Source organism: Dipodomys merriami, unplaced genomic scaffold (assembly GCF_024711535.1).
Source record: "Dipodomys merriami isolate MVZ:Mamm:240054 unplaced genomic scaffold, mDipMer1.0.p SCAF_665, whole genome shotgun sequence".
NCBI lineage: Eukaryota > Metazoa > Chordata > Mammalia > Rodentia > Heteromyidae > Dipodomys > Dipodomys merriami.
Window position 1 is genome coordinate 235,001 of NW_027206252.1, and position 24,896 is coordinate 259,896.

General features: G+C 62.9%; 1 protein-coding gene across 2 annotated transcripts in view; it reads right to left on the minus strand.

The window, feature by feature from the left end:
- Positions 1 to 24,896, minus strand: part of LOC138815753 (cadherin-4-like) — a 120,185-nt gene that overhangs the window by 5,145 nt on the left and 90,144 nt on the right. Inside the window, exons 6-11 of one of the 2 annotated variants that reach the window (XM_070005130.1) lie at positions 19,064 to 19,201; positions 11,092 to 11,277; positions 4,156 to 4,352; positions 3,503 to 3,645; positions 2,355 to 2,588; positions 870 to 1,103 (exon numbers count right to left, since the gene is read on the minus strand). In XM_070005130.1, the coding sequence (XP_069861231.1) occupies positions 870 to 1,103; positions 2,355 to 2,588; positions 3,503 to 3,645; positions 4,156 to 4,352; positions 11,092 to 11,277; positions 19,064 to 19,201 (1,132 nt within the window). Of the gene's footprint in view, positions 1 to 869; positions 1,104 to 2,354; positions 2,589 to 3,502; positions 3,646 to 4,155; positions 4,410 to 11,091; positions 11,278 to 19,063; positions 19,202 to 24,896 lie in introns of both variants that reach the window. The other variant, XM_070005129.1, reaches the window with a different exon arrangement.

The window sequence follows — 24,896 nt, forward strand, 5'->3', positions numbered from 1 at the left end:
ATGGGCTTATGTGCTGTTTCCAAGGCAAGGTTGGACAGAGTCAAGCTCTCCACCTCCCTCTCGCTGCCTGGCCCTGGCTTAGTGTTCTCAGACGTGTGTCCATGGGCAGTGAGTGGTCCCTCGGTATCTGTGGGGACCTAGGGCTCTGCCCCTCGGTACCCGTGGGGCCCTGGGGCTCCTGCCCTTGTGGGCACTGGAATGCACAGATGCTCATGTCCCACGTGCAAAGCGTGGCAGTGTTTGCATGGCATGTACACACATCCCCAGTGTGCTCTTGTCATCTCTCTGCCTTGTGGTTTTGGATTGAGTGCACTGCTGCGTGGTTCAGGGAATAATGACCAGAGAGAAGTCTGTGCTCATTCGGCTCAGACCCATTTAAAGACGTGTTCTCAATGCGCAGCTGGACGAGGCCCGCTGTGTGTGTGCACTCTCCTTCCTCTGGCTTGCCCTGGGACAGCAGATGACTGAGCACTCGCCTCGTCCCGGGGGGACAGGATGACTAGAGGGGGAGAGCCTGGCCTGGCGGAGGAGGTGGGGGGGTCCCTGCAGGGGAGGGGGCTGGCCTGACAGGAGTGAGGAGCTTAGGGGGCCCCCGAGAGGCCCTCTCCAGAGGGGGCTCAGACAGGCTGGAGGCAGGGGGGAAGGTGCTCTGGGAGGCAGAGTGGGGTGGTGGGAGTTGACCACACCCCTCAACAGCTGGATGAGCCCCCCCCCCCGCTCCACCCTAAGGGCTTGCACGAGGACCAGGTTAGTGGGCCCCCGAAAGCCCTCTGGCGGGGGATGTGAGCCGTGGGGCCGCCTCCCCCGGGCTCGCCCCGGCCCAGGCCCAGCACTCGTGCCTGGGAGGCCCCGGCGGTGGCTGCACTCACTCAGCAGGATGACGATGCAGATGAGGATGGCCACGATGGCGCCCGTGCCCAGGCCGGCCGCGGCCACCGCGCCAACCGTGGTGCAGTCTCCGTGCTCGTCACAAGGGCAGACCTTGACCTTGATGACCGACATGTTGGACAGGGGAGGGTTCCCGGAGTCGGTGACGATGACAGGGACGTCGTACACCCCTGCCTCCAGGTACAGGATGCGCAGGCTGAGCTGGGCATAGTCGCCTGGTGGGAAGACCGCACAGATGCTCCACCCCCTCCACCCGGACAGGGAAAGGCATGGGAAGTGCCGGGGGGGGGGGGGGGGCGGGGAAGAAAGGTCACTGCAACAGGTAGAAGAAGTAATTTCCCAGATACATGGAGCGTTTTCAGGTCAAACTAGGGCAAAGTGTAGTGGCACATGCACGGAACACTAGCTGCTCAGGAGGCAGAGATTGGGAGGATGTGGGTTTGAGGCCAGCCTGGGCAAAGTTTACAAGACCCTTTTTGACCAATAGCTGGGCACGGTGGTACATGCCTGTCCTCTCGGGAGGATTATGTTTCTAGATCAGCAAAAGGTTCATGGGGCTTCGTCTCTACAGAAGGAAGCTGGCTGGGGTGACCCAGCTCCTGCGGAAGATGAAACAGGATTGCAGTCCATGCATGGCCTGGTCAAAAAGTGAGACTCTATCCCCACACCAACCAGTGCGGGAAAGAGCAGGAGCCCCGGCTCCGTGTGGAATGCCTGCCCAGCACACAGAAAGCCCTGAGTTCAAACTCCAGCACTTCCAAAGCAAAAAACAAACAAAACCCAAACTAAAACAAATCAGCTAAGAAAAAAGATATCCACAGAGAAAATAGGCAGACACATTCACAGACAGAAATGGAAACACGGAGCTGGGAAGGTGGCTCAGGGGTCGAGTGCTTGCCTCGCATGCATGAGGCCCTGGGTTCAATACCTCAGCACCCCATAAGCAGAAAAAGCCGGAAGTGGCACTGTGGCTCAAGTGGTAGAGTGCTAGCCTTGAGCTGAAGAGCTGAGGGACAGTGCCCAGGCCCAGAGTTCAAGCCCCATGACCGACCAAAAAAAAAAAAAAAAAGGAAAGAGCAGTGTGTCTGGACATTTCTACGGATGATAGTTAAGAGATGTAAAAGGAGTTTGGCTGTAAAACTGGAGGTCTGAGAGAGCGTGAAGTTCCCAGGCTGCCAGCTTGTCAGAGGTCTGTGCCCCCAAACGATGCCCTGGCAGGAGCCCGAGGCAAGGCCCCGGTGTGGGATCGTCGGGCGGGCCGGGCCGGGCTGCGCGGCACACAGGCACTCATACCCTGGGAAGAACTAGTGGTGTGGCAGGAGGTGGACAGGGCCCAGCATGAGACGTGAGCAGTGCCCAGCCTTGTGCAGAGCTGCCCGAGAGGACAAGGACTGGACGGCCACCCCCGCCCGCTCCTCTGGGGAGCACGGGTGCAGACGTGTCCCCCCTTGCCAGGACAGACTCACCATTCAGGCGGGTGATGGTCCAGTTCCTCCGCACAGCAGCCGGGACGAAGGGCAGCTCGAAGACATAGGGGCCGATGTTGGGGTCCACGTCGGCGTCGGCGGCGGTGATGTTGATGGCGTTGAGGCCCGGCTTCTCGCAGATCTGTGCCTCCTTGGGCAGCAGTTCAGGGGCGTTGTCGTTGATGTCGATGAGGTAGATCTGCAGGGTCCCGGTGCCGCTGGCCGGGGGGATGCCTGGGGGACGGACACACGTGACACACACAGGTGACGGTGCAGCTCACTTCTGGTACGCCCACCACAGCCACGTGACAAGCAGACAGAAGCCAGGCCCAGCCCCAGCGCCGGGTCGGGAGGGCTCCTCGCTGTATCTGGCACAAGCCATGCTGCAGCCCTGCAGCCACACCTACAGCCACGGCGGCACACAGCCCTCCCCCCCAGGCTGTGCCACAGGCCCTCCGGGCTGGACCACGTGGGGTCTCAGCTATGCCCGGGGCCCAGGGCAGGCAGGGCTCTGCATGGCCGCAGCCTGGCGCCCACCTGGCACGCCTCTTAGACCTCCTCTGCCTCCTGCCTAGCAGGGCTCCCAGACCCACCCCAAATGGCTCCTCCTGAGGCGGAGCCGGACGCTCAAGCCGAGGCTGGGTGGAAGGTGGGGTCCATGGAGGGGCCCTGCTTGCGTCTGGCCTTGGTGTGGCCAGAGGTCTCCGCTGGACCTCGGGGCTCCTCAGAGAGCACCCTGAACCCTGACCCAGCCCCAGCCCGTGCTCTGGCTCTAGCTGGAGGTGCTGTGGGTGGAGAAGGACTGGAGGCGGCAGTGAAAGAGCATTCTGGTCATGGCCACTTTGACCTCTACTTTAATGGCCAAGGGTCTCTACTGAAGCAGGTAGGTGCATAAAAAGCTCCTACAGGATGTCTCTTGAATCTTCCAGAAACTATGGAGGAGCACTGAGGACAAGCACAGAGCATGTCTTCAGAAGTGGTGGTAAGCTGAGACTGCGTGGCTGGGGGTGCGGGGGTCCCCGCTCCGGCCCGTCCAGCGCTCCAGGCACCCTGCGAGGTGAGCCTCTGAGGGCTGGGCCCCTTCGTCTCCCCGACCACAGCAGCAGCCGCGGAGATGCCCTCCAGCGGCTCCTCGGGATGGGACCCACCGTTGTCGGCTGCCAGGAAGGTGGCCTCGTAGACGTTGTTCTTGGTGTAGAGGGACTCGCGGTCCAGGACAGCTGCAGTGGTGATCTGCCCGTTGGTGGTGTTGATGCGCAGCCAGCTCGCGGGGTCGGCCAGCTTTGAGTACCTGCGGAGGTGCAGGGGTGAGGAAGGTCAGAGTGCGCAGGAACCCCTGACGCGGGGCTGCACCCATGGGGGCTGCCGGCCCAGCGCCTGGAGTTCAGGGCACACAGTGTGGCTCTCCCTGATGGGGCCCTGCAGGCTGGCCCAGGTCTAAGGTCCACAGCGGGATGGGACAGGCCGCTGCCCAGGCCCCGTCACCATGCCCTGGCCTCCTCCCGCAGCCGCGGCCCAGGCCCCGTCAGGGAGCCCCAGCCTCCTCCCGCCGCCGCAGCACCGTGCCCTGGCCATGCTGGGTGGCATGTGCTGTCCGTGTCCCCACCTGAGAAGTGGGGACAGCAAGGGCACGTGGTATGACCAGGTCACACATTACTGCCGTGAAGCCAGGGTCAGACATGCCAGGCAGTCAACACCTTGCTGGCCTTGTGGACGTGGATGGAGTGAGGCTTGTCCAGGGAGCCTGGGACGGGAGGACCCCACCTGAGGGCGCGGGCAGGGCAGGAGCCATCCGCCTCACCTCACGGCTTGCTGCATGAAGCGGTCGGGGTCCACGGCGGAGAAGGTGGTGAGTGCCGTGCCCGCGGGCACGCCCTCCTCCAGGCGGATCAGCTTGTGATTGGACGGGAAGTAGGGCGCCTCGTTAATGTCTGTGACGGAGATGGTCACCCCTGCCGTGGACTGGAAGGACATCTGGATCCCGCTGGCCAGGGGCGCCTGATTGGACACCATCACGGTCAGCATGAAGGCACGGTTCAGCTCATAGTCCACAGACTGCAGGAGAGAGGGGTGAGCTGGCCACTCTTACTCCCCAGCCCCCTCCTGCTCCCCAGACAGGAGGAGAGGGGTGAACTGTCCACGCCCACCCCAGGCCCCTCCGGTCCCTAGGCTGCGGTCTTCAGGGGGTGCTGCCCACTGCAGTTCTCTCCAGGTACCCGTGTCTCTGCTTCCTGTGGGAAGCAGGAGGAGAGGCAGAGGCAAAGGACCCCAGCTAGGCCTGCCCCCCCCCCGAGACTGAAGCTGAGCTCCTGGGTGATAGCCCCACAAACTACTCTCATCTGGCACTAGGAAAGTAGGGGTCTGATCACACCAGCATGAAGCCTGCCACTGCTCACACCAGTGAAAGTCCTTCCTACCCACTCACACCAGCATGAAGACCCCTACCTACTCACACCAGTGTGAGGCCCCCTTTACCTGGTCATACCAGTGTGAGGCTCCCTACCACTCATACCATCATGAACACCTCTACCCACTCACACAAGCACGAAGACCCCCTACCTACTCACACCAGTGTGAGACTCCCCTTACCTATTCACACCAGTGAAGCCCCCCTTACCTGCTCATACCAGTGTGAGACCCCCTACCCACTCACACCATCATGAAGACCCCTACCTACTCACACCAGTGTGAGGCCCCCCCTTACCTGATCACACCAGTGTGAGGCTCCCTACCACTCATACCATCATGAACACCTCTACCCACTCACACAAGCACGAAGACCCCCTACCTACTCACACCAGTGTGAGGCCCCCCTTACCTGCTCACACCAGTGTGAGACCCCCTACCCACTCATACCATCATGAAGACCCCTACCCACTCACACAAGCACGAAGACCCCTACCTACTCACACCAGTGTGAGGCCTCCCCTTACCTATTCACACCAGTGAAGCCCCTCTTACCTGCTCATACCAGTGTGAGACCCCCCCACCCACTCATACCATCATGAAGACCCCTACCCACTCATACAAGCACGAAGACCCCTACCTACTCACACCAGTGTGAGACTCCCCTTACCTACTCACACCAGTGTGAGGCCCCCCTTACCTGATCACACCAGTGTGAGACCCCCCTACCCACTCATACCATCATGAAGACCCCTACCCACTCATACAAGCACGAAGACCCCTACCTACTCACACCAGTGTGAGGCCCCCCCTTACCTGCTCACACCAATGTGAGACCCCCTACGCACTCATACCATCATGAAGACCCCTACCTACTCACACCAGTTTGAAGCCCCCCTTACCTACTCATACCAGTGTGAGGCCCTCCTTACCTGCTCACACCAGTGTGAGACCCCCCCACCCACTCATACCATCATGAAGACCCCTACCCACTCACACAAGCACAAAGACCCCTACCTACTCACACCAGTGTAAGGCTCCCCTATCTGCTCACACTGGCATAAAGACCCCTACCTGCTCACACCAATGTGATGCCCCCAGGGCTGTCTGTCCAGGGGTGCCCTGTCAGGTGTACTGGGCTGAATGGTGGTCCCCCCAAGGTACGTATACCTGGAACTTAAGAGTGTGCCCTTACTCTTTGTAGATATAAGTAAAGATATCAAATGAGACCACCCTTCTCAGAGGAAGATAGAGAAAAGAAAGATAAAGGGCAAATAATTTTGCAACATGCACAACTCTGTGAGGTGGCAGGAGAACCTCAAAGAGAGTCATTGGGAGAAGGGTGGGGTAGGGGGAGGGAGGGTGGGGTGGGGGGAGGGAAAGCCGTGGGGGGAGGGTGGGGTGGGGGAGGGAAAGCTGTGGGGGGAGGGTGGGGTGGAGAGAGGGAAAGCCATGGGGGGAGGGTGGGGTGGGGGAGGGAAAGCCGTGGGGGGAGGGTGGTAAGGGGGAGGGAAAGCCGTGGGGGGAGGGTGGGGTGGACAGAGGGAAAGCCGTGGGGGGGGGATACTCTGAGAGAACAGAATATACACACGCCTGAGTCACCACCACAAAACCCCTTGGTGCGATTCATACACTCCAAAAAAACGACAGGGGAGCAAGGGCGGGCATCCCTGGATGGTTTGGGCGGGGGTGGGGAGTGGGGGTGGGGAGGGGCACTGCAAGGTGGATCCAGACACTGTTTACACGCCTGGAAATGTTGCTCTCACCTCCCTGTACTATGCACGGCACGCATGCACGCACGCATGCAGCAAAAACAGGAAGGTGGAGGAATGTTTGAGGCCAGGGACCCAGGGAGGAGGTGACACGCAGACAACTGGAGCCCTGGAACTCGGGGGACCCTGAGCCCCACCGGGAGGCTGGGCGGGGACTCTGGAGGGGTTCAAGCTAGCAAAGGGCTTTAGAGCAGGGCCACAAAAAAGAACCCTGGAGGCTTCATAAGGAGAGAGAGAGACAGACAGAGACAGAGATAGAGACAGACACACACACACGCTCACCCCCAAACACACACGCATGCTCATACACGTGCACACATACTCATGCTCATACACATAGTCACACACATGCACACATGCACACACACGCTCATCCCACCCCAAGCAACACACATGTGCACTCATACACATGCTCATATACAGTCACATGCATGCACATGCACACATGCACACACACATGCTCACCCCAAGCACACATACATGCTCTCACACACAACACGTGCACACATACACGTGCCCATAAACATACAGTCAGTCATACGCTTAACCCCCAAACACAATGCTCTCACACACTCACACATGCACACACACACATGCTCATATAGTCACACAATGCTGGCCCCAAACACACATGCTCTCACACACATGTGCATACACACATGCTCATACACAGTCACAAACACACCCCTAAGCAACACACACATGTGCACACCTACATATGCACATACATATAGTCACACCCCCACATACACGCTCTCACACACGTGCACACATGCACATGCTCAGTCACACACATGTTCACCACCAGACACACCCACAACATGCTCTTACACATATGCACAGCACACACATGCTCTCACACACTCACACATGCACACATACATATGCTCATACAGTCACACACTCACGCCAAACACATACATACACATGTATTCTCACATGTGCACACATACAATGCTCTTACACGTATCATGCACAGCACAATGCTCTCACATACTCACACATGCTCATACACAGTCACACCCCAATACACACTCACACACATATACATACATACACATGCTCAGTCACACATATATGTACGTACACACAATGCTCACCCCAAACACATACATACACACATGTGCACACGTGCACACGCTCATACACACAGTCACGCACACGCACACACACGCTGTCTCTCCATGTGATGCTGCCTCGGGGCGCTGCCATCACCGGGCCCCTCCGGTGGCAGCGGGAACCTCGCTCGCTCCTCACGGCGGTCGTGACGCGCTGGGTGGGGCTGGGCCCGGGCCCAGCGCCCTCGGAGGCTGAGGAACAAGTGCAGGTAGCGCGTTCCCGCGAAGGTGGGAAGAAGGGAGGGGGCAGGGAGGGAGGACAGAAGGCCGCAGGAAGGTCGGTGGGAGCCTGGGTTGTCCCTGGGCACCCCCGGCCCCTGCGTGGGTCTTCTCAAGAGCAGCCACGTGGCCAGGCTGGTGCCCCACCCCCACGGCTTCGGCTGCCACAGAAAGCCCGGTGTGAGGAGAGTGTGGAAAGACAAGGTGAGAGGCGGGCTGAAGGGCAGCGAGGAGGCCGACGGGACCTCAGGAGGGTCTGGAGGGAGCCCCGACCGCCCCGGTGACCGCCGTGACTGCTCTCCCCAGGCCTGCTCTCCTGCCCGATGAGGGAGGGGTGAGCTCACGGACCCCCTGAACCCCAGGTGTACTGAGGCCGCAGTTCTGGGCGGGGCTGGGCACCTCTGCCCTCTGAGCAGCATGGTGCACTGCAGGTCAGCTGACCTCTCCTGTTCCCCGCCCTCTCCCCTGCCCCCGTCCCAAGCCCGTCAGTACTGGTGCTGCTAGGGGCTCCCGGGGGACTCTGGCTGCAAGTCTGGCCCCTCCCCAGAGGTTGCATGGGGGCTTAGCCCCCCATCCCCGCCTGCAATTTATCCCTTCAGTCCTGGACCCCATGCCTGCCAGTGCCCAGGACCGGCCCAGACCACACTGTGACAGCCCTGCATGGATAGGAACGAAACAGATGCTAAAGCCTGCACACACCTCCACCCCCCCCCCCGGCCCAAGACCCCCATACCGGGGCCAGGCCCACGGCTCAGTCACCCCCACTTCACGAGGGCCCGGCAGCGCCCCAAGGAGCCGAGCTGTCCCGTGTCCCTGGGGACACGGAGAATGCTGCGTGTCCTGTGCTAAGAAGTGTGCCACGGGCCCCGGCGAGCAGCCTGGCAGAAAGACTGTTACGACCAATAAGAGCCGGCAGGAGGCGAAATAAAACCCCATGCCCAGGGAGGGATCAATAGGTAATCTGCGGCAAGCATTTCAGGGAGGCCGCTGGACCTGCGGCAGTGTCTGGACTGCTCCCCCTCGGTGGGACCCTCAGCTCAGAGGTGGGCACACACTGGGGGGCACACTCTGGGGGGGTGGCCCCCCAAACCATTCAAGGGGAAGGGAGGCTCATGTCCTGCCTGTCCTCTGTGAGCCGACCCGCACGGTGTGCAAGTGGTGCTTGGGCCCCATGGCCACACACGGCCCTGTCCGCACACGACCCTGTCCACACACGGTCTGTCCACACACGACCCTGTCCACACACGGTCTGTCCACACATGGTCTGTCCGCACACGACCCTGTCCACACACGGTCTGTCCACACACGGCCCTGTCCACACATGGTCTGTCCACACATGACCCTGTCCACACACTGTCCACACACGACCCTGTCCACACATGGTCTGTCCACACACGGCCCTGTCCACACACGGTCTGTCCACACACGGCCCTGTCCACACACGGTCTGTCCACACAGTCTGTCCACACACAGCCCTGTCCACACATGGTCTGTCCACACACAACCCTGTCCACACACTGTCCACACACGACCCTGTCCACACACGGTCTGTCCACACACGACCCTGTCCACACACTGTCCACACACGACCCTGTCCACACACAATCCTGTCCACACACGGCCCTGTCCACACACGGCCCTGTCCACACACTGTCCACACACGGCCCTGTCCACACACAATCCTGTCCACACACGGCCCTGTCCACACACTGTCCACACACGACCCTGTCCACACACGGTCCTGTCCACACACAGCCCTGTCCACACACCGCCCTGTCCACTCACGACCCTGTCCACACACGGCCCTGTCTACACACTGTCCACACACGACCCTGTCCACACACGGTCCTGTCCACTCACGACCCTGTCCACACACAGCCCTGTCCACACATGACCCTGTCCACACACGGCCCTGTCCACACATGACCCTGTCCACACACGGCCCTGTCCACTCACGACCCTGTCCACACACAGCCCTGTCCACACATGACCCTGTCCACACACGGCCCTGTCCACTCACGACCCTGTCCACACACGGTCCTGTCCACACACAGCCCTGTCCACACATGGCCCTGTCCACACATGGCCCTGTCCACACACAGCCCTGTCCACACATGGCCCTGTCCACACACAGTCCTGTCTACACAGCCCTGCCAACACACACCTGGTCCACACATGACCTGGCCCACATATGGCCCCTGGCCACACAGGACCCTGCCCACATGGTCCATGGCCGCACAGGGCCCTGTGCACATGGTCCATGGCCGCACAGGACTCTGCCCACGCTGGGTGAGGCACTTCTGCCCACTTCTCTGGCGATCCGGTGCGTGACCGGCTGATCTGCTGCCACCAGGGGCCTCCTACAGTCAGAGGGTGCAGCTCATTCCCAGGGCTTTGGGGGGCCAGTTGAGGACTAGGGAAGGTCAGGGCACCGCAGGCTGGTGAAACGCTCGTCCCCTCCGGCCTAGTGCTCGCGTTTGAACTCGGGGCCTTGCACTTGCGTGGCATTCCACTGCACACATCACCCCAAGACAGTCTCAGATTATACTTGTGACAGCCTGGACTTCAGTCCTCCTGTTTGCGCTTCGCTGTGCTGCTGGGGCTGCAGGAGTGGCTGTGGCACCGGCTCTGTGCTTCCCTTACAGCTTGGGAGCACAAACCCCTGCTACTGGGCCCTTTGACTGAGAGGCAAACTCACAAACTGGAGGCCAGGCACAGCCTTGAACTGCAGTCCTCCGATCTCCACCTCCCAAATAGCTAGGATTATGGGCCTCAGCCTGGCTGGCCTGCGGCCCTCCTTGCTTCTGAGAACTGCCAGGCCTGCAGCTCCACAGGGGAGGTGCCGGGGCATGGCCCTGGGAAGCTGGGTAGCACCTCTCCAGGGGGCGGTGGCTGGGCCAAAGAGGGGCAGAGCGCGGGGTGGAGGGTGTGGGGGACAGAGACGCGTGACCCGCAGGATGGCCGTGGACGTCTGCGTGGGACAGCCTTGTAACCAGGCAGGCGGAGCCGTCCCAGCCCCACGGTGCTCGCAAGCAGGCTTCGATCCTCCGGCAGCTGCCGTGTGCCCGCACTGCCCTCCAACACCCGGCCAGGGCGGTCAGCGGGGCACGGTCTCCAAGCACTCAGCTCCACACGAGCCTCGCCGGCATATTACGTGCATGCCGTGTGCACCGTGTGCACGCCCCATGCCCCGGTCTGTGTACCTGGCTCCAGCTCACCCACCTTCACCACGGTGACCAGGCCCTCGTTGGTGACGGGGTCTGTGCGCACGCTGAAGTGTCCTGAGGGGTCCCCGCTGATGATGCGGTACACCGCGTTCCAGTTGGGTGAGTGGGGCTGGTCTCGGTCCATCACGGTGAGGTTGGCCACCACCGTCTCCACCCGGTTTTCCGGGACTTCTCCGGAAAACTGCAAAAATGTAAGAACACAGAGGGTGACAACCCTGTGGGGCAAGGGAGGCCGGGGAGGCCGGGGAGGCCGGGAGGCCGGGAGGCCGGGGAGGCGAGGCCCTGCCGCACCCGGAGGCAGCAGGCTCGGGCTGGGCTCATTCCACAGGGTCCACGGTGCCGAGGGAGGACAAGGTGAGCTTCACCACGGTGAGCGTGTCCACACAGGCTCAGACACGTGCTCACATCGGTGCACACACATACGAGTCACGCCTCCCTTGCCATCTCCTCTGAGCCTTTCCACGCGTGCGTGACAGGCGTGCTGCAGCCTCTGTCCTGGTCGGCCTCAGGCTTGGTGGGGCCAGCCACAGAGGTGCACAGGCAGGGCCGCTCCCTGAGGAAGGGTGTCTAGAGCCATCCCACCTCTGGATTTCTGTGTTTGCCAGTCCTGGGGCTTGGACTCTGGGCCTGGGCGCTGTTCCTGGGCTCTTTTGTTGCTCAAGGTTGGCACAGTGCCTTGAGCCACAGCGCCACTTCTGGCTTTTTCTGAGTAGTTTATTGGAGATAAGAGTCTCACAGACTTTGCTGCCTGGGCTGGCTTTGAATTGTGATCCTCAGATCTCAGCCTCCTGAGTAGCTGGGATTATAGGTGTGAGCCACCAGTGCCTCTGGTTTTGAAGCTACATCACCCCACATTTATTCTGGGGTGTGGCTGGCTTGGTCTAGCACAGAGGCTGGCAAATCATAAGGCTGAACCCAGCTTGCATGCTATTATTGTAAATAAAGTTTTATTGGCATACACCCAAGCCCACGATTTACATGCCATCTGCTGTGGTGTGGAGCTGGGTCGTTGTGACAGAGACAGTATGGTCACCATCTGGCCCTTCACAGAAAATAGCTGCAGACCCTGTTCTAGACCCTTCTTGAGAACTGCCCCAGAAGTGGTCACCAGAGCTCAGGCGTGGGGCCCCTGCCTCGGGCCGGCCTGGTCAGCGCCGGGGTCTGAAGGTGTGGGATGGGTCGGTGGCGAGGGCTGCTCGCAACCTGAGAACTCAGCCTGCCGAGAGCCTTGCTGAGCGGAGCTCCCGGGTTCAGGGACGCTGCTGGGGCCTGGGTTCAGCTGGGCCGGGAGTCAGACTTTCTGGGACTTGTCAGCTTCTGATATGACACGTTCTCTTTTTGGCCAAGCTGCCGCGGTCAGTGTGGTGGACACTGGTGAGGCATCATGGCTGTCCAGCAGCTTTCGAGCCCTTCATTTTCCAGAAACATGCTTTCTGACACTCCTGTATAGCCGCCAGGGTCAGGTGACCAGGGCCTGTTGGTGAAGGCACTGGTAGAATTGAGGTCCCCCTCCCCCAGCCCCAGAGAGCCGCATCCACACCTGACACGCCCGCCATGCCCCTTGACGGACTCTTCGTGGTCGGGCCGGCTCCTCGTGGCCGGGAAGCCCATCGCCAGCCTGGCCAAGCCTCTGCTCTGCCTCTGGCCGGCGCCCACGGGGGCTGTGCGTCCTGCAGGCTCCTGGGTACACCTCGTACAGCGTCGACTTTAATTCATGCAGGTGGAATAACGCTCTCCAGGAAGGGCCTTAGCCGCTAAGTCTGGCTGCGATTCTCTTGTTCACCGTCCTCTGGACATAATGACTTTTTAATTTAATTTTTCAGATTCCAAGGCACCGATAAAGCCTGGTGTGCCTCTGGGAAGCCAGGGCGGGGACCAGGGAAGACGGAGTCACCGTGGTGCCGGGATGGTGCTTCTCTCCTGGGCTACAAGCTGGGATTCACGTGCAATCCTTTCCGAGAGGCAGAGGCCGCAACCTCTGCCCCTTCCAGCTCAAGCCCCACCCTCCCCCAGCCGCCTTAGCGGGGGAGGGGCAGGACGCGAAACGGAGCCAGGATGCTGGCAAACCTGCTCAGAGAGCTCTCCCAGTGCCAGCGGTGAGACAGCGCCGGCCAGCCCCCGTGCAGCGACCCCGGGCGGGAGGGAGGATGCTGGGGAAGACCATGGTGTCCCCTCTCAGGGACACGCCCAGGATTTGCACGCAGGACAAGCAGCCCGGCCACTTGCTGGGCCCTCGGTGACTGGCCTCTAGCAAACTTGATAGAACCAGTCAAAGTCACACCGCAGTGAGCAAAGGAGCGAGGACTAGAACTGAGCGCAAGTCCTCAGTGGGTGTGGCTGAGAGGCTGGCCTTAGGGGAGCTACTGGACTTTAGGGGGCGTACGGGGCGGTAGTGGGTGTTCTGGGCTGTAGGGGTGTATGGGGCAGTAGTGGGTGTTCTGGACTATAGCTGGTGTATGGGTGGTAGCGGGTATTCTGGGGGCTATAGCAGGTATATGGGGCGGTAGTGGGTGTTCTGGGCTGTAGGGGTGTACGGGACAGTAGTGGGTGTTCTGGGCTGTAGGGGTGTACGGGACAGTAGTGGGTGTTCTGGGCTGTAGGGGTGTATGGGGCAGAAGTGGGTGTTCTGGGCTATAGGGGTGTACGGGGCAGTAGTGGGTGTTCTGGGCTATAGGGGTGTACGGGGCAGAAGTGGGTGTTCTGGGCTGTAGGGGTGTATGGGGCAGTAGTGGGTGTTCTGGACTATAGCTGGTGTATGGGTGGTAGCGGGTATTCTGGGGGCTATAGCAGGTATATGGGGCGGTAGTGGGTGTTCTGGGCTGTAGGGGTGTATGGGGCAGAAGTGGGTGTTCTGGGCTGTAGGGGTGTACGGGACAGTAGTGGGTGTTCTGGGCTATAGGGGTGTACGGGGCAGTAGTGGGTGTTCTGGGCTATAGGGGTGTACGGGGCAGTAGTGGGTGTTCTGGGCTGTAGGGGTGTATGGGGCAGAAGTGGGTGTTCTGGGCTATAGGGGTGTACGGGGCAGTAGTGGGTGTTCTGGGCTGTAGGGGTGTACGGGGCAGTAGTGGGTGTTCTGGGCTGTAGGGGTGTACGGGGCAGTAGTGGGTGTTGTGGGCTGTAGGGGTGTACGGGGCAGTAGTGGGTGTTCTGGGCTGTAGGGGTGTATGGGGCAGTAGTGGGTGTTGTGGGCTGTAGGGGTGTACGGGGCAGTAGTGGGTGTTCTGGGCCGTAGGGGTGTACGGGGCAGTAGTGGGTGTTCTGGGCTGTAGGGGTGTACGGGACAGTAGTGGGTGTTCTGGGCCGTAGGGGTGTACGGGACAGAAGTGGTTGTGGTAGGTCCAGTGAGGGGAACGGGCCTGTCCACAGTCACCAGGGAGCAACACACACTGAAGACCCGGGAGCCGGTGCAGCCGCCCTGAGCCCATGGGCGGGCCTCCCGGTCAGAGCCGCGCGGCTGCCGCGGACGGTGCGGCTGGAGCGGTCCCGCTGTGCCACCCTCATCCTTCCAGTCTCCGCTGCTGGCAGGCAGGTGCGGCCCGGCCCTTCTGGTCCTTGTGGCCCCAGTGGGCAGCCTTAGAGCGCTGAAGGCCCGTGTGGCGCTCCCTGTCCTCAGCCTGGGGTGGCCGTGTCCTCACAGGAGACCGCACCCCCAGACAGGCAGGGCCCTGGCCCCGGGCGGGCGTGGCGGCTCCTTCAGGCGGCCTCGGAGGCCACATCCGTGGGGGGCCCGCGTGACGCGCGCGGCCCTTGGCCAGCGCTGCCGGGGGACACAGCGCGTGGTTCCCTCTCGGCTCCTCAGGCCTGCGCCGGCCGCGAGCTGTGGCTGCCGCAAGCGCTGCCTGCCTCCCGCTGGCTTCATGCACGTCCGGCCGCGGCCCTGGGGGGGAAGGTGGAGGCTGGAACTGCATGGAGCAGGCCCCGACGGCAGACACAGCCAGGGCAGCCATCGCTAGGACCTCCTCGCCTTCTGTCACCGTCCTGGGCCTGAGAAAGGCCCAGCTCCTCGAGCTACGCCTCGGCTGCTGGTTAAGCCCTTTGCGGGTGAAGAGGGGGCTGGCAGGGAGAGAAGCCCCTGCCTGATGGCCCTCGGCTCTGGGAGCTTGGGCCGCTCAGCTCACGAGCTCCTGTCCTCCTGGCGCATGCGGCCTGCGCCCCTCCCTGGAGCCTCCACCCAGCCTCGCTCCTGCAGTGGCCCTCTCCTGTGACAGCGTGTGCTCCAACCTTACTTTTCTTTTCCAATAAAACAGTGAAGCCGGGCACAGTGGCTCACGCCTGTAATCCTAGCTACTCAGGAGGCTGAGATCTGAGGATCCAGGTTCAAGAGCTAGCCAGGGCAGGAAAGTCTGTGAGACTCCTACCTCCAATAAACCAGAAGCAGCACTATGGTTCAGGTGGTAGAGCGCTTGCCTTGAGCTGAAGAGCTCAGGGACAGGGCCCAGGCCCTGAGTTCAAGCCCCATGAACGACAAGAAAAAAGGGATGGGGAGGTGTTTCTGTTGGCTGCGCATTCGGCAGTCAGAACTACAGGATTGGCGGCTCTGAGAATCCAAAGGAGCGGGGAGGCTGCAGGCTGCGTTCTCGGCTGAGATTCTGGCGGGCAGGAGTTGGGGAGGAGGCAGTGTGCTGGGCTGGGCCGGAGCCTGCTCCGCCGTGGACGGCGCTTGGAGAGCTGCTGCTGTGCAGCACCGAAGGCACTAACACAGAGCTAAAAGGAACTCCTAGCCTCTCCCCAGCCGTGTGGTGGGAGGCTGGGTTGGCTCCCAGGAGACCATGGGAGGCTCCCTGGCCAGGGCTTGGCCCAGCGTTGCCATCAATAATCATGAAGAACAGTGTAAAACAACATAGTCGCTGTGTTGTTTATGAACTGCTTCTGCTGGGCATGAACACGTGCATGCACCGTGTTCCTGACCCCTCCCCCGTAGGGACAGACGAGGAAACTGAGGCACCCAAAGCCCAGCTCAGAAACTGGCCAGTGTGGGCGGCAGGTCCCTGGCCCTGCGCCCGTTCCCAGCGTAGCTCAGCGGAGGGGATGGAGGGGCTGGGGTGAGTTGAGAGCTGGCCACGCAGCTGCAGCGCAGGCCTCCTCACCCGGCCTCCCTCACCGCGGCGCAGATGCGCGAGCCCCGGCCTGTCAGTGGTGGGGTCAGCCGACGCCCTGGGCGAGGCCGGCTTCCGCAGAGGATACGCTTAGAGACACACAGGTGTCCGGTCTTCAGACCGTTACCCACACGCAACCCAGACTTCCTGCGCTCGCAGAGGTCTCCCTACTAGCCCAGCTAGAGGGACCAAGAGCTCCCAGACTCTGGGGAGGGGCCTGGGTGGGAGGGGTCCGGCTGGAGGGAGAGGGAGGGGCTGGGCTGGAGGAAGTAGGAGGGCCCTGGGGAGAGGGGGAGGGGAGGGCAGGGTGTGACGCTTGTGTCCTCCCTGCCGGCTGAGCTGACGTGGCTGCCCCAGACCCTGCTCTGGGGAGTTCGGCTCTGCTCTTCAGTGGGCAATGGAGGAGGAGGAGAGAACTTTTAATTAACCGTGGAGAGCAGGAAGTGGATCATGCAAATCCTCCGCATCTCTTTAGCTTCTGCTGATTGTTCTTGATTAAACCCCATAAAAATAGCCCAGCTGCCCGTGTGTGTGTGTGAGTGTGTGTGTGAGTGTGTGTGTGAGTGTGTGTGAGTGTGTGTGAGTGTGAGTGTGAGTGTGTGTGAGTGTGTGTGAGTGTGTGTGTGAGGGTGTGTGTGAGTGTGTGTGAGTGTGTGTGAGTGTGTGTGAGTGTGTGTGTGAGTGTGTGTGTGTGTGTGAGTGTGTGTGAGTGAGTGTGTGTGAGTGTGTGTGAGTGTGTGTGTGAGTGTGTGAGTGTGTGTGTGAGTGTATGTGTGAGTGTGTGTGTGAGTGTGTGTGTGTGTGTGTGTGTGTGTGTGTGTGTGGCGGTGGGGTCAGCCTGCCTGTCCACACTCACTGTGAGGCAGATGGTGTCCTGGGCTCTCTCATGCCACCGTCTTGAGGGGCTCTGCCCAGGGCCACCTTGAACCTGGGGACACAGGTGTCCCAAGGGCCATGCCGGGGAGGAGGGACAGCGAAAGGCAGGGGTGACTTTCAGACCACAATCTGCTTTTCCTCCTTTGCCCACTGGCCATCCACCGGGACCCGTGCCCTACGCCCCGGGCCTCACAGGCCTGGCAGCAGCTCTGCCCGCGCGAGGGCTGGCGGGCGGCGGAGCCCGGGTTGTGGGTTGTAGCAGTGCACACAGTGGATGTGTGATCTTTTTGGATGTAAAAGACAGACAGCGTTCGCCCGCGTGGGGGTGGGAGGAGGGGCGTCATCTCTGCTGGGGCCCACCTGCTCTCTGCCCACCCTGAGCCCAGGTGTCTGTGGGGGTCCCTGCCCCCCGGCCAGCACCTCAGAACAAGCAAGGTGGCACTATTGGGGGTGGGAGCCACAGTTTCCAGGCTGGGGCTCTGAGCGCCTCCTGCCAGCCCCTCAAGGCTCCTGTGGCCCACAGGTGTCTCCAAACCCCTCACTGCCTGGAGGGGTGTCAGCCCCTGGGTCTGAGCGCTGTGGGGGTCCTCAGGACCCAGGGCCACCGGTGCCTGGCTTGGTGATGTGGCAACTTCGGGCAGTCTCCTGCCTGAGGGCAGCCGGGGCCGCTGGAGAGGGCGGAGGCCTGAGCCGCACAGCTCTCTAGGATTCGCTCCACAGGGGGAGCTGTTCCCGGGTCCACTCCCCAGAAGCCGGGCCCGCCATTCCCCGCTTCTGCTGCTGAGCTGGGGGGGGTCTGCCCTGCAGAGGGCCATTTCCTGCCATCGGGAGGCCTCTGGGGCCAGGACACCAGCACCGGCCTGCCAGGCCAGCCAGCGCCTTGGTGCCCTGCTGTCCTGCTGGGCGCCGGGAGCTGTCTGAGCGCCTTCCTCCACCGGGCCACCGGCTGTCCGCCCACTAGATGGCGCTGCGCTCCCACGGCCGCCAGGGCCTCTGCCAGCTCCACCCAGGGCTTGGGCCGCGTGGAGGACAGGCGCACTCCCCGCAGGGAGGGAGCAGGTGGGCCAGGCTCCCCATGCCCACCCCTGCTGTGGCCTCCTCCTTGGCGGCACGGCTTCCGGGGTCCTAGCTGCTTCCCACTGGCAGCGGGTCCTGTGACCACATGAGGACTCCCACCTCCTCCCTTGTCCCTCCCCCTCCCCGGGCCCTTGGCCCTCCCACGACCCCTTCCTGGCTCAGTACCCAGTTATGACCCCTCCTAGGTGGAGATCAGGGCTGAGGCAGGCCTGTCTGTCCACAGGCTGGGCTGCTGCGGCCCTCCCTCCTGGGGGCACCCTTCCCTCTGCAGCTCTGGCCTGACACCTGCAGCCCCTCTGCAGGCCCGGCTGGCCACACCTCCCTCCTGCCATCCCCACACTTGGGCGTGCAAGGCCAGCCTGCAGACACAGGGTGCTTGCGTGCCTGTGCGCGGTGGACCTGGGGAGCAGGGGAGGGCAGGGGCTGGGACTCCGCAGGGAGTCGTGATCGCGGGGCTGCTGACAGGGTATTGTCTGGGTGTGGGGCAGGGGGTGTCCCCCCCTTCTAGGCCCACAGGCAGCACAGTGAACACACCCACATCCACCAAGAACGCCCGTCACCTAGTTCCAGGGGCAGAGCGGAGCCTAGTCTCAATCACGTTTTCCCGCTGCCGATGGGCCGCGGAGGGGGGACCGTCTGCGCTGTCTACCGGACCGAGGCGAAGAGGCCCCTGGTGCGGGGAGGCACTTGGGCCCGGCCCAGGCCCATCCGGGTCTCCCCGTGGGAAGACAGTCACATGAGGCTCCAACAGTGCTGTGACATTGGCCAACCCTGCCAAGTCGTCATCTCCAGTCCCGGGCAGCTTGGGCCAAATCGCAGCCGACTCCCCCAGCCACTGCTGTGACTGACACAGCACCTCGAATCAGCAATCACCACCGAGTCACAGCCCCATGGGGCCGGGCCCCGGCAGGTACTCACCGTGCTGGTGGTGAATTCTGGCGGATTGTCGTTCACATCTGTCACTGTGATGATGGCTGTGGCTGTGTTTGAGAGGCCATAGTTGAGATTCCCTTCCATGTCTGTGGCCTGGACAATGACTGTGTACTGCTGGACTTTCTGTGGGGGAGGACAGTGGGTCAGCCAGGCTCAGGGGTGGGGCCCACCCCTCCCCCATGGGGTCTCCTCCCCGGACAGGGCTGAGTGCCCGTGGCTGGGGGCCCAACCCCTCTTGGACCTCTGGGCAGCTGCTGCCTGTGGGCCTCCCTTCCCTTGCTGTGTCTCAGGGCCTTTGCAGACAGGTCACCTTGGTGCCACGACAGAAAGGGGTCCAGAGAGATGAGTGCTGTGTCGTTTTTGGGGAACAGAGGGGAAGGCTTTCAGGTGAGGGACAAGCCTGTGGCTGTGTGTAGGGGTGTCACCGCACCCGCGTTCATAGAGCACCTCGGGGCAAAGGCAAGGGGCCAGCACAGGAGCAGAGACGCCTCTGCGTGCTTGGCCCTGGGAGGTCAGGCTGGGGTGCCCCCCCCTGCCCCATGGGCTCCGGAGAGGTCAGGCTGAGGTGCTCCCCGCCCCGTGTGCTCCGGGGAGGTCAGGCTGGGGTGCCCCCCGCCCCGTGTGCCCTGGGGAGGTCAGGCTGGGGTGCTCCCCACCCTGTGTGCCCCGGGGAGGTCAGGCTGGGGTGCCTCCCGCCCTGTGTGCCCCGGGGAGGTCAGGCTGGGGTGCCCCCCCGCCCCGTGTGCCCTGGGGATGTCAGGCTGAGGTACCCTCCGCCCCGTATGCCCTGGGGAGGTCAGGCTGGGGTGCTCCCCGCCCCATGGACCCCGGAGAGGTCAGGCTGGGGTGCCCCCCCCGCCCCGTGTGCCCTGGGGAGGTCAGGCTGGGTGCCCCCCCCCGCCCCGTGTGCCCCGGGGAGGTCAGGCTGGGGTGCCCCCCCGCCCCGTGTGCCCCGGGGAGGTCAGGCTGGGGTGCTCCCCGCCCCATGGACCCCGGAGAGGTCAGGCTGGGGTGCCCCCCCCGCCCCGTGTGCCCCGGGAAGGTCAGGCTGGGGTGCCCCCCCGCCCCATGGGCCCCGGGGAGGTCAGGCTGGGGTGCCCCCCCGCCCCGTGTGCCCCGGGAAGGTCAGGCTGGGGTGCCCCCCCGCCCCATGGGCCCCGGGGAGGTCAGGCTGGGGTGCCCCCCCCGCCCTGTGTGCCCCGGGGAGGTCAGGCTGAGGTGCCCCCCGCCCCGTGTGCTTGGGTGCAGCCTGGGGTGGTCAGGCTGGGGTGCGGGAGAGAGGTTGGAAGGAGGGAGTGCTTTTCTAGCCTTTCTCTGCCCCCATGGCCGCTCCAGAAGATGGCAGCGCTGAATCTGGTCAGCACCTGTGGGCTGCATACGCCCTCTTCTACCCAGATATCTGCAGGGATGAGTGCATGTGTGTGCATGCGTGTGTACATGCATGTGTACGTGTGTGTAGGCCTCCCCGGGGACTTGCCACTCTCATTGCACTGTGAGGGAAGAAGGCTCTGGGGGCCAGGGAGAGGCGTGTCCTCCAGATGACACGAATCCCGCTCTGCCTCTCTAGGAGGCAGAGGAGGCTCGAGTTCACACACGGCTGGCTCCACGTTATGTGTGCGCGCAGAATGTGCATCCGTGTTCACAAATGTATGTACATGTACGCCTGTGGTGATGCAGTTTGTGTGAGTGCATGCACACGGTGTGTGCATGTATTCCTGTGTGTACACACGTTTCTAAGAGTACGTGGGTCATGTGTGTGTGAATGCAGTTGATGGCCACTAGAGGGCAGGCCAGGTTTGCTTTTGGGCAGCCAGGCTGGGGCCGGGAAGTTAGCCCTGTGAGACCAGTGGTCAGGGCGGGTGTGGGTGGTGTCCACGTGTGCCCACAAGGCACCTCGGCCCACCAGGTGTGTGGCCTGCGGTCCGTGAGGGTGGCCGCAGGTGGCTGGAAGCTCTCGTCTGTCTGGTTTGAACAGTGGGAGCAGGACTTTGCTCGGGTCCTGATGAGAATTTCCCTCTTCATGGGGAGACCCAGGTGAGATCCCGTCTGCTGGGTGCTGTGGCCCCTGCTGTGGCCTGGGACGCGAACACGCCCTGTGTGTGGCGGGCAGGGCGCAGGGGCCCCGCCGCGCCCATCGCTGGCTGGGTCCGGGTGAGGGCAGAGGGCAGGGCTGTCCCGGGCTCTGCGGGCTTGGGAGGAGCGGGGGGCTCGGCGGCAGCAGCGGCCCTGCGTGGTCAGGAGCAGTGCCCCAGGGGCTCCCCAGCGGTGGGCTCGGCCGCACCCAGCGGTGCCCCGGCTCCCACGGCGCAGAGGCCAGGGCCGATGGCTGGGCCGGCCTGGCCGTGGGCCGCGGACCCACAGTGGATGGATTAACGAGCGACAAGGCCGCTTTCAAGCTGGAGAGCAGACGAAAGCTGCAGGCCGCGCTCCCCGAGGCTTCGCTCAGCCTGGGGCTCAGCCTGCAGCTCCTCAGAGCATCTCCCCAGAACGCGGGGCAGCCACCCACAGACGCGGTCACTCACCCCGCGCCCACCCGCCGCTGGGTCAGACTCGGTCCCTGGCGCGTTGGGCCATAGCTTGGACCCCAAGTGCCCCTCAGGTCACACCCCGCCCGGCCAGGATGGGCCCCGTTTCAGCCCCCCCTCCCTCCCCGGCTGCTGGGATGCCTTCCTCGGCCCCGGGGGCTGCTGGCACCGAGCAGGCGGTCAGCGCGTGTGGACGGAGGGGAGAGCCAGGCAGCGCACAGACCCCGCCCCTTTCGGCCCAGGCTCCGCCCTCTGCTCCGGGCGGCAGGTCGGCCCGGGCGTCGGGGCAGCACAGACGCCGGCACGGTTAAACCCACGGCAGCTGTCCCTGCGCTCTGGGGCCCAGTGTCACACGTTTCCAGATGTGTGTGAAGGTCACTGGGTTTCCGGAGGCGTCTGGACGTTCTGGGCTGTCTCTGGACGCGTCTGGGTGTTTGTTCCCTGCGTGATGGCGCCGTCCCTCACCCGGCCTGCTCCCAGGCTGTCCGTGGCCACACTGCGGTCTCCGCTCTCGTGGGGTGCTGGTTGCTTGGCATGTGTGACACCCTGGGGTCCATCCTCAGCACCACACAAAAAATCAGAATCCCAAACTGCCATCTTCCCCTCTGCAAGCTGCCCCGGGAGTGCGTGGCCCACTTCCACAAATCTCCACAGCTCTGCAGGGGCTCCTCCCCCTCCAGGGCCAACCGGGTGGCTCTGGGGTTCCCAGGGGCATCGCCTGCACACGCTCTGCCCCGGCTGGGGCCGCAGGGGCAGGGTTGTATCAGTGGAGGGCTTCGCGGGCAGCGCTTCCTCCCTGCAGAGCACTGGTTGGTGAGCACATCTGGGAGGTTGGGCTCATGGGGAGGCCCCGGTGGCACGTCTGCTCAGGAGTACAGCCCCGCCCTGCTCTAATGGTTGCTGTCGCCCCCAGCCTCCAGGCATCTCCGCACGGCTCTCGGCTGTCCTGATGGGCCACAGGGTGCCCCCTCCTACCAGCAGGGTACGATGTCTGCAGGGCCTCTTGGGACTCTGGTGACCAGACATGATGCCAGGGGACGCGCCCCGTGAGCAAGGCAGAGGGGCAGCCGTGGATCTGGCCCAGGGGAGCGCACAGAGCGGGCAGCCCCGAGGCTGTGGGCGGAGTCTTCCTGTTCCTGAGCCACGCACTCGCCATCCTGCGTGGGGCTGTGGGCTGGACACTGCCCGGCCGACTCGTGGGCTGCCTGCCAGGGGCAACGAGCAATGGCAGGTCCCAGGAGAGGGGAAGCAGGGCCGGCAGCTCTGGAGAGGAAGTCCGGGCCACGGGAGAGGCCCAGGAGGGGCCTCCCAGCACACGCTCGCATGCTCAGGACGTACAGGGCCGTCTGAAAACAATGTTCAGTTTTTTCTCTGAGACCCGAAAGCGTCATTTACGATCTGTCTTTGAAGGAGTGTCCGAGAACAATGACTCAAAGTCTAATGACTCGGAATCAGTCATCAGGAGAAACTTCTCCCCTCTGGCCGGGACCACACCATGCAACCCGCACCCCAGCCCTGGCGGGGGGGGGCGCGTTCCCGCCGCGTCCACCTGTCTGCTCACAGCCTCTCTCCAAGGCCTGAATAATGCAAAGACATTAATTAAAGTTGGCGATGGTGACAGTGGCCTTGATCAGCGGCAGCGCCGAGCTGTGTTATCTTCGCTGGCTACGGAATCCTTTCATCTGGCTGCGGCAGTGGCGGGCGGAGAGTCTTCACGCTGGGAGGTGCTGGCTCCCTCTCCCGGCGTCTCCACAGACCCCGGCTCAGCCATCTGGCTCAGGCAGTGGGGAAGAACTTGTGTTTGATGGAAGCGCCCAGCCGATCACGGTCTAGGAGCAGGACGGCAGCTGGTGAGACTTCACCTGGTCTCTGCAGCAAAGCCAGCCTCAGGGAGGACGTCTGAGAACCAGGCCAGGAGGCTGGTGCACAACGTGGCCACTGCCTCCGGCAGCCCGCCTCCCCTCCAGGTGAGGCTCCCCTCCTCAGACCCCAAATATTCTAATTAGGAGACCAGGTGAGGTGAGCGAGGCCCCCACAGCGGGGCGGGAGGGAGCCACGCGAGCCTCGTCCGGGTCTCCTGACATCTAATCCTGTGCAGACGCTCTGTTTACACAGTGCTCCGAATGAGGTGCGTGGCGTGGGTTGCTTGTACGCAGGAAGGGGCAGTCCGCCGAGCTGTCCCCCACCTTCGTGCCTGTGGTTCCGGCCAGCGTGTGGCTTATGTGGTCCTTTCAGAGCTGGCTGTTTCCATGTCCAGCCAGAGCAGGCAAGCTGGGCCTGCTGGAGACGTCTGGCCAAGACAGACATCGGCCTCTCAGCCTAGTGGCCCCAGCCCAGCGACCCCCTGGGGCCCTGGTGGGCAGGATGGGGTGTGTTCACAGTCAGGGCCCCTGCTGCTCAAGTCAGCCCAACACGTGTCACTGAATGTCTCTCCCCAGTGGTGTGACGTGAGGTGACGAGGTTCACTACAGATGGCCACCAGCAGACGGCCCTGGGTGGGCAGCCCCGGCGGTGGGGGGCGGGGCATCACCGATCATAACATGCAAACCCACCCCAGATAGGCGCGTCTGTGAGATGTATGCTCCCTCATCCCGTGCTCTCAGAAATTCCCACTGTCTCCACCCAGAGGCAGAGGCCAGGAGAGATCTGTGCAGAGGGGCTGGGGGAGGAAGCGAGGGGAGGGGGGCCAGAGGAGGAGGAGGGAGAAGAGGTACAGGAAGGGGAAGGAGGAAGGGGGAGCAGGAAGGGGGGCAGAGAGGAGGGGAGCAGGAGGGGATGGAGGGAGAGGCGAGGGAGGAGGGGTGAGGTGAGGAGGTGGATGGGTCACCTGCCTCGGTGGAGCTGACCCGGGTTGGGTGACAGTGCGGAGGCTGTGAGCTCAGGGTTGGCTTCTCCCCGGGGAGGCGGAGGGGAGAGGTGCCACCCACGATGGTGACAAGAGACCAATGTGTCCCTGGCCCCAGCAGCACCTCCAGTCCCCAAAGGGAGCCGGCCTGGGACTGCAGGCCCCAGAGGGAGTAGCTCCAGCTCTGGTGTGTAGGGTCTGGTTTGAAGGATTTGTGGGGACAGGAAGGTGGCAGGGCTGGGGACAGACACTCACAGCCACCGTTTGGGAGTAGGACACCCGGACATGAACCCCTCCTGGGCCGGAGAGGGGGCTCCCACAGAAGGGATTTGTCCCTACCCCCTGCGCCCTCCTCTTCTCAGGCCTGTGCCTGGCAGGTCCCACAGGACAGGACTCTTACTCTTACTCTGTCAGGGGTCCTGACAGCACCACTGGGTCACACAAGACA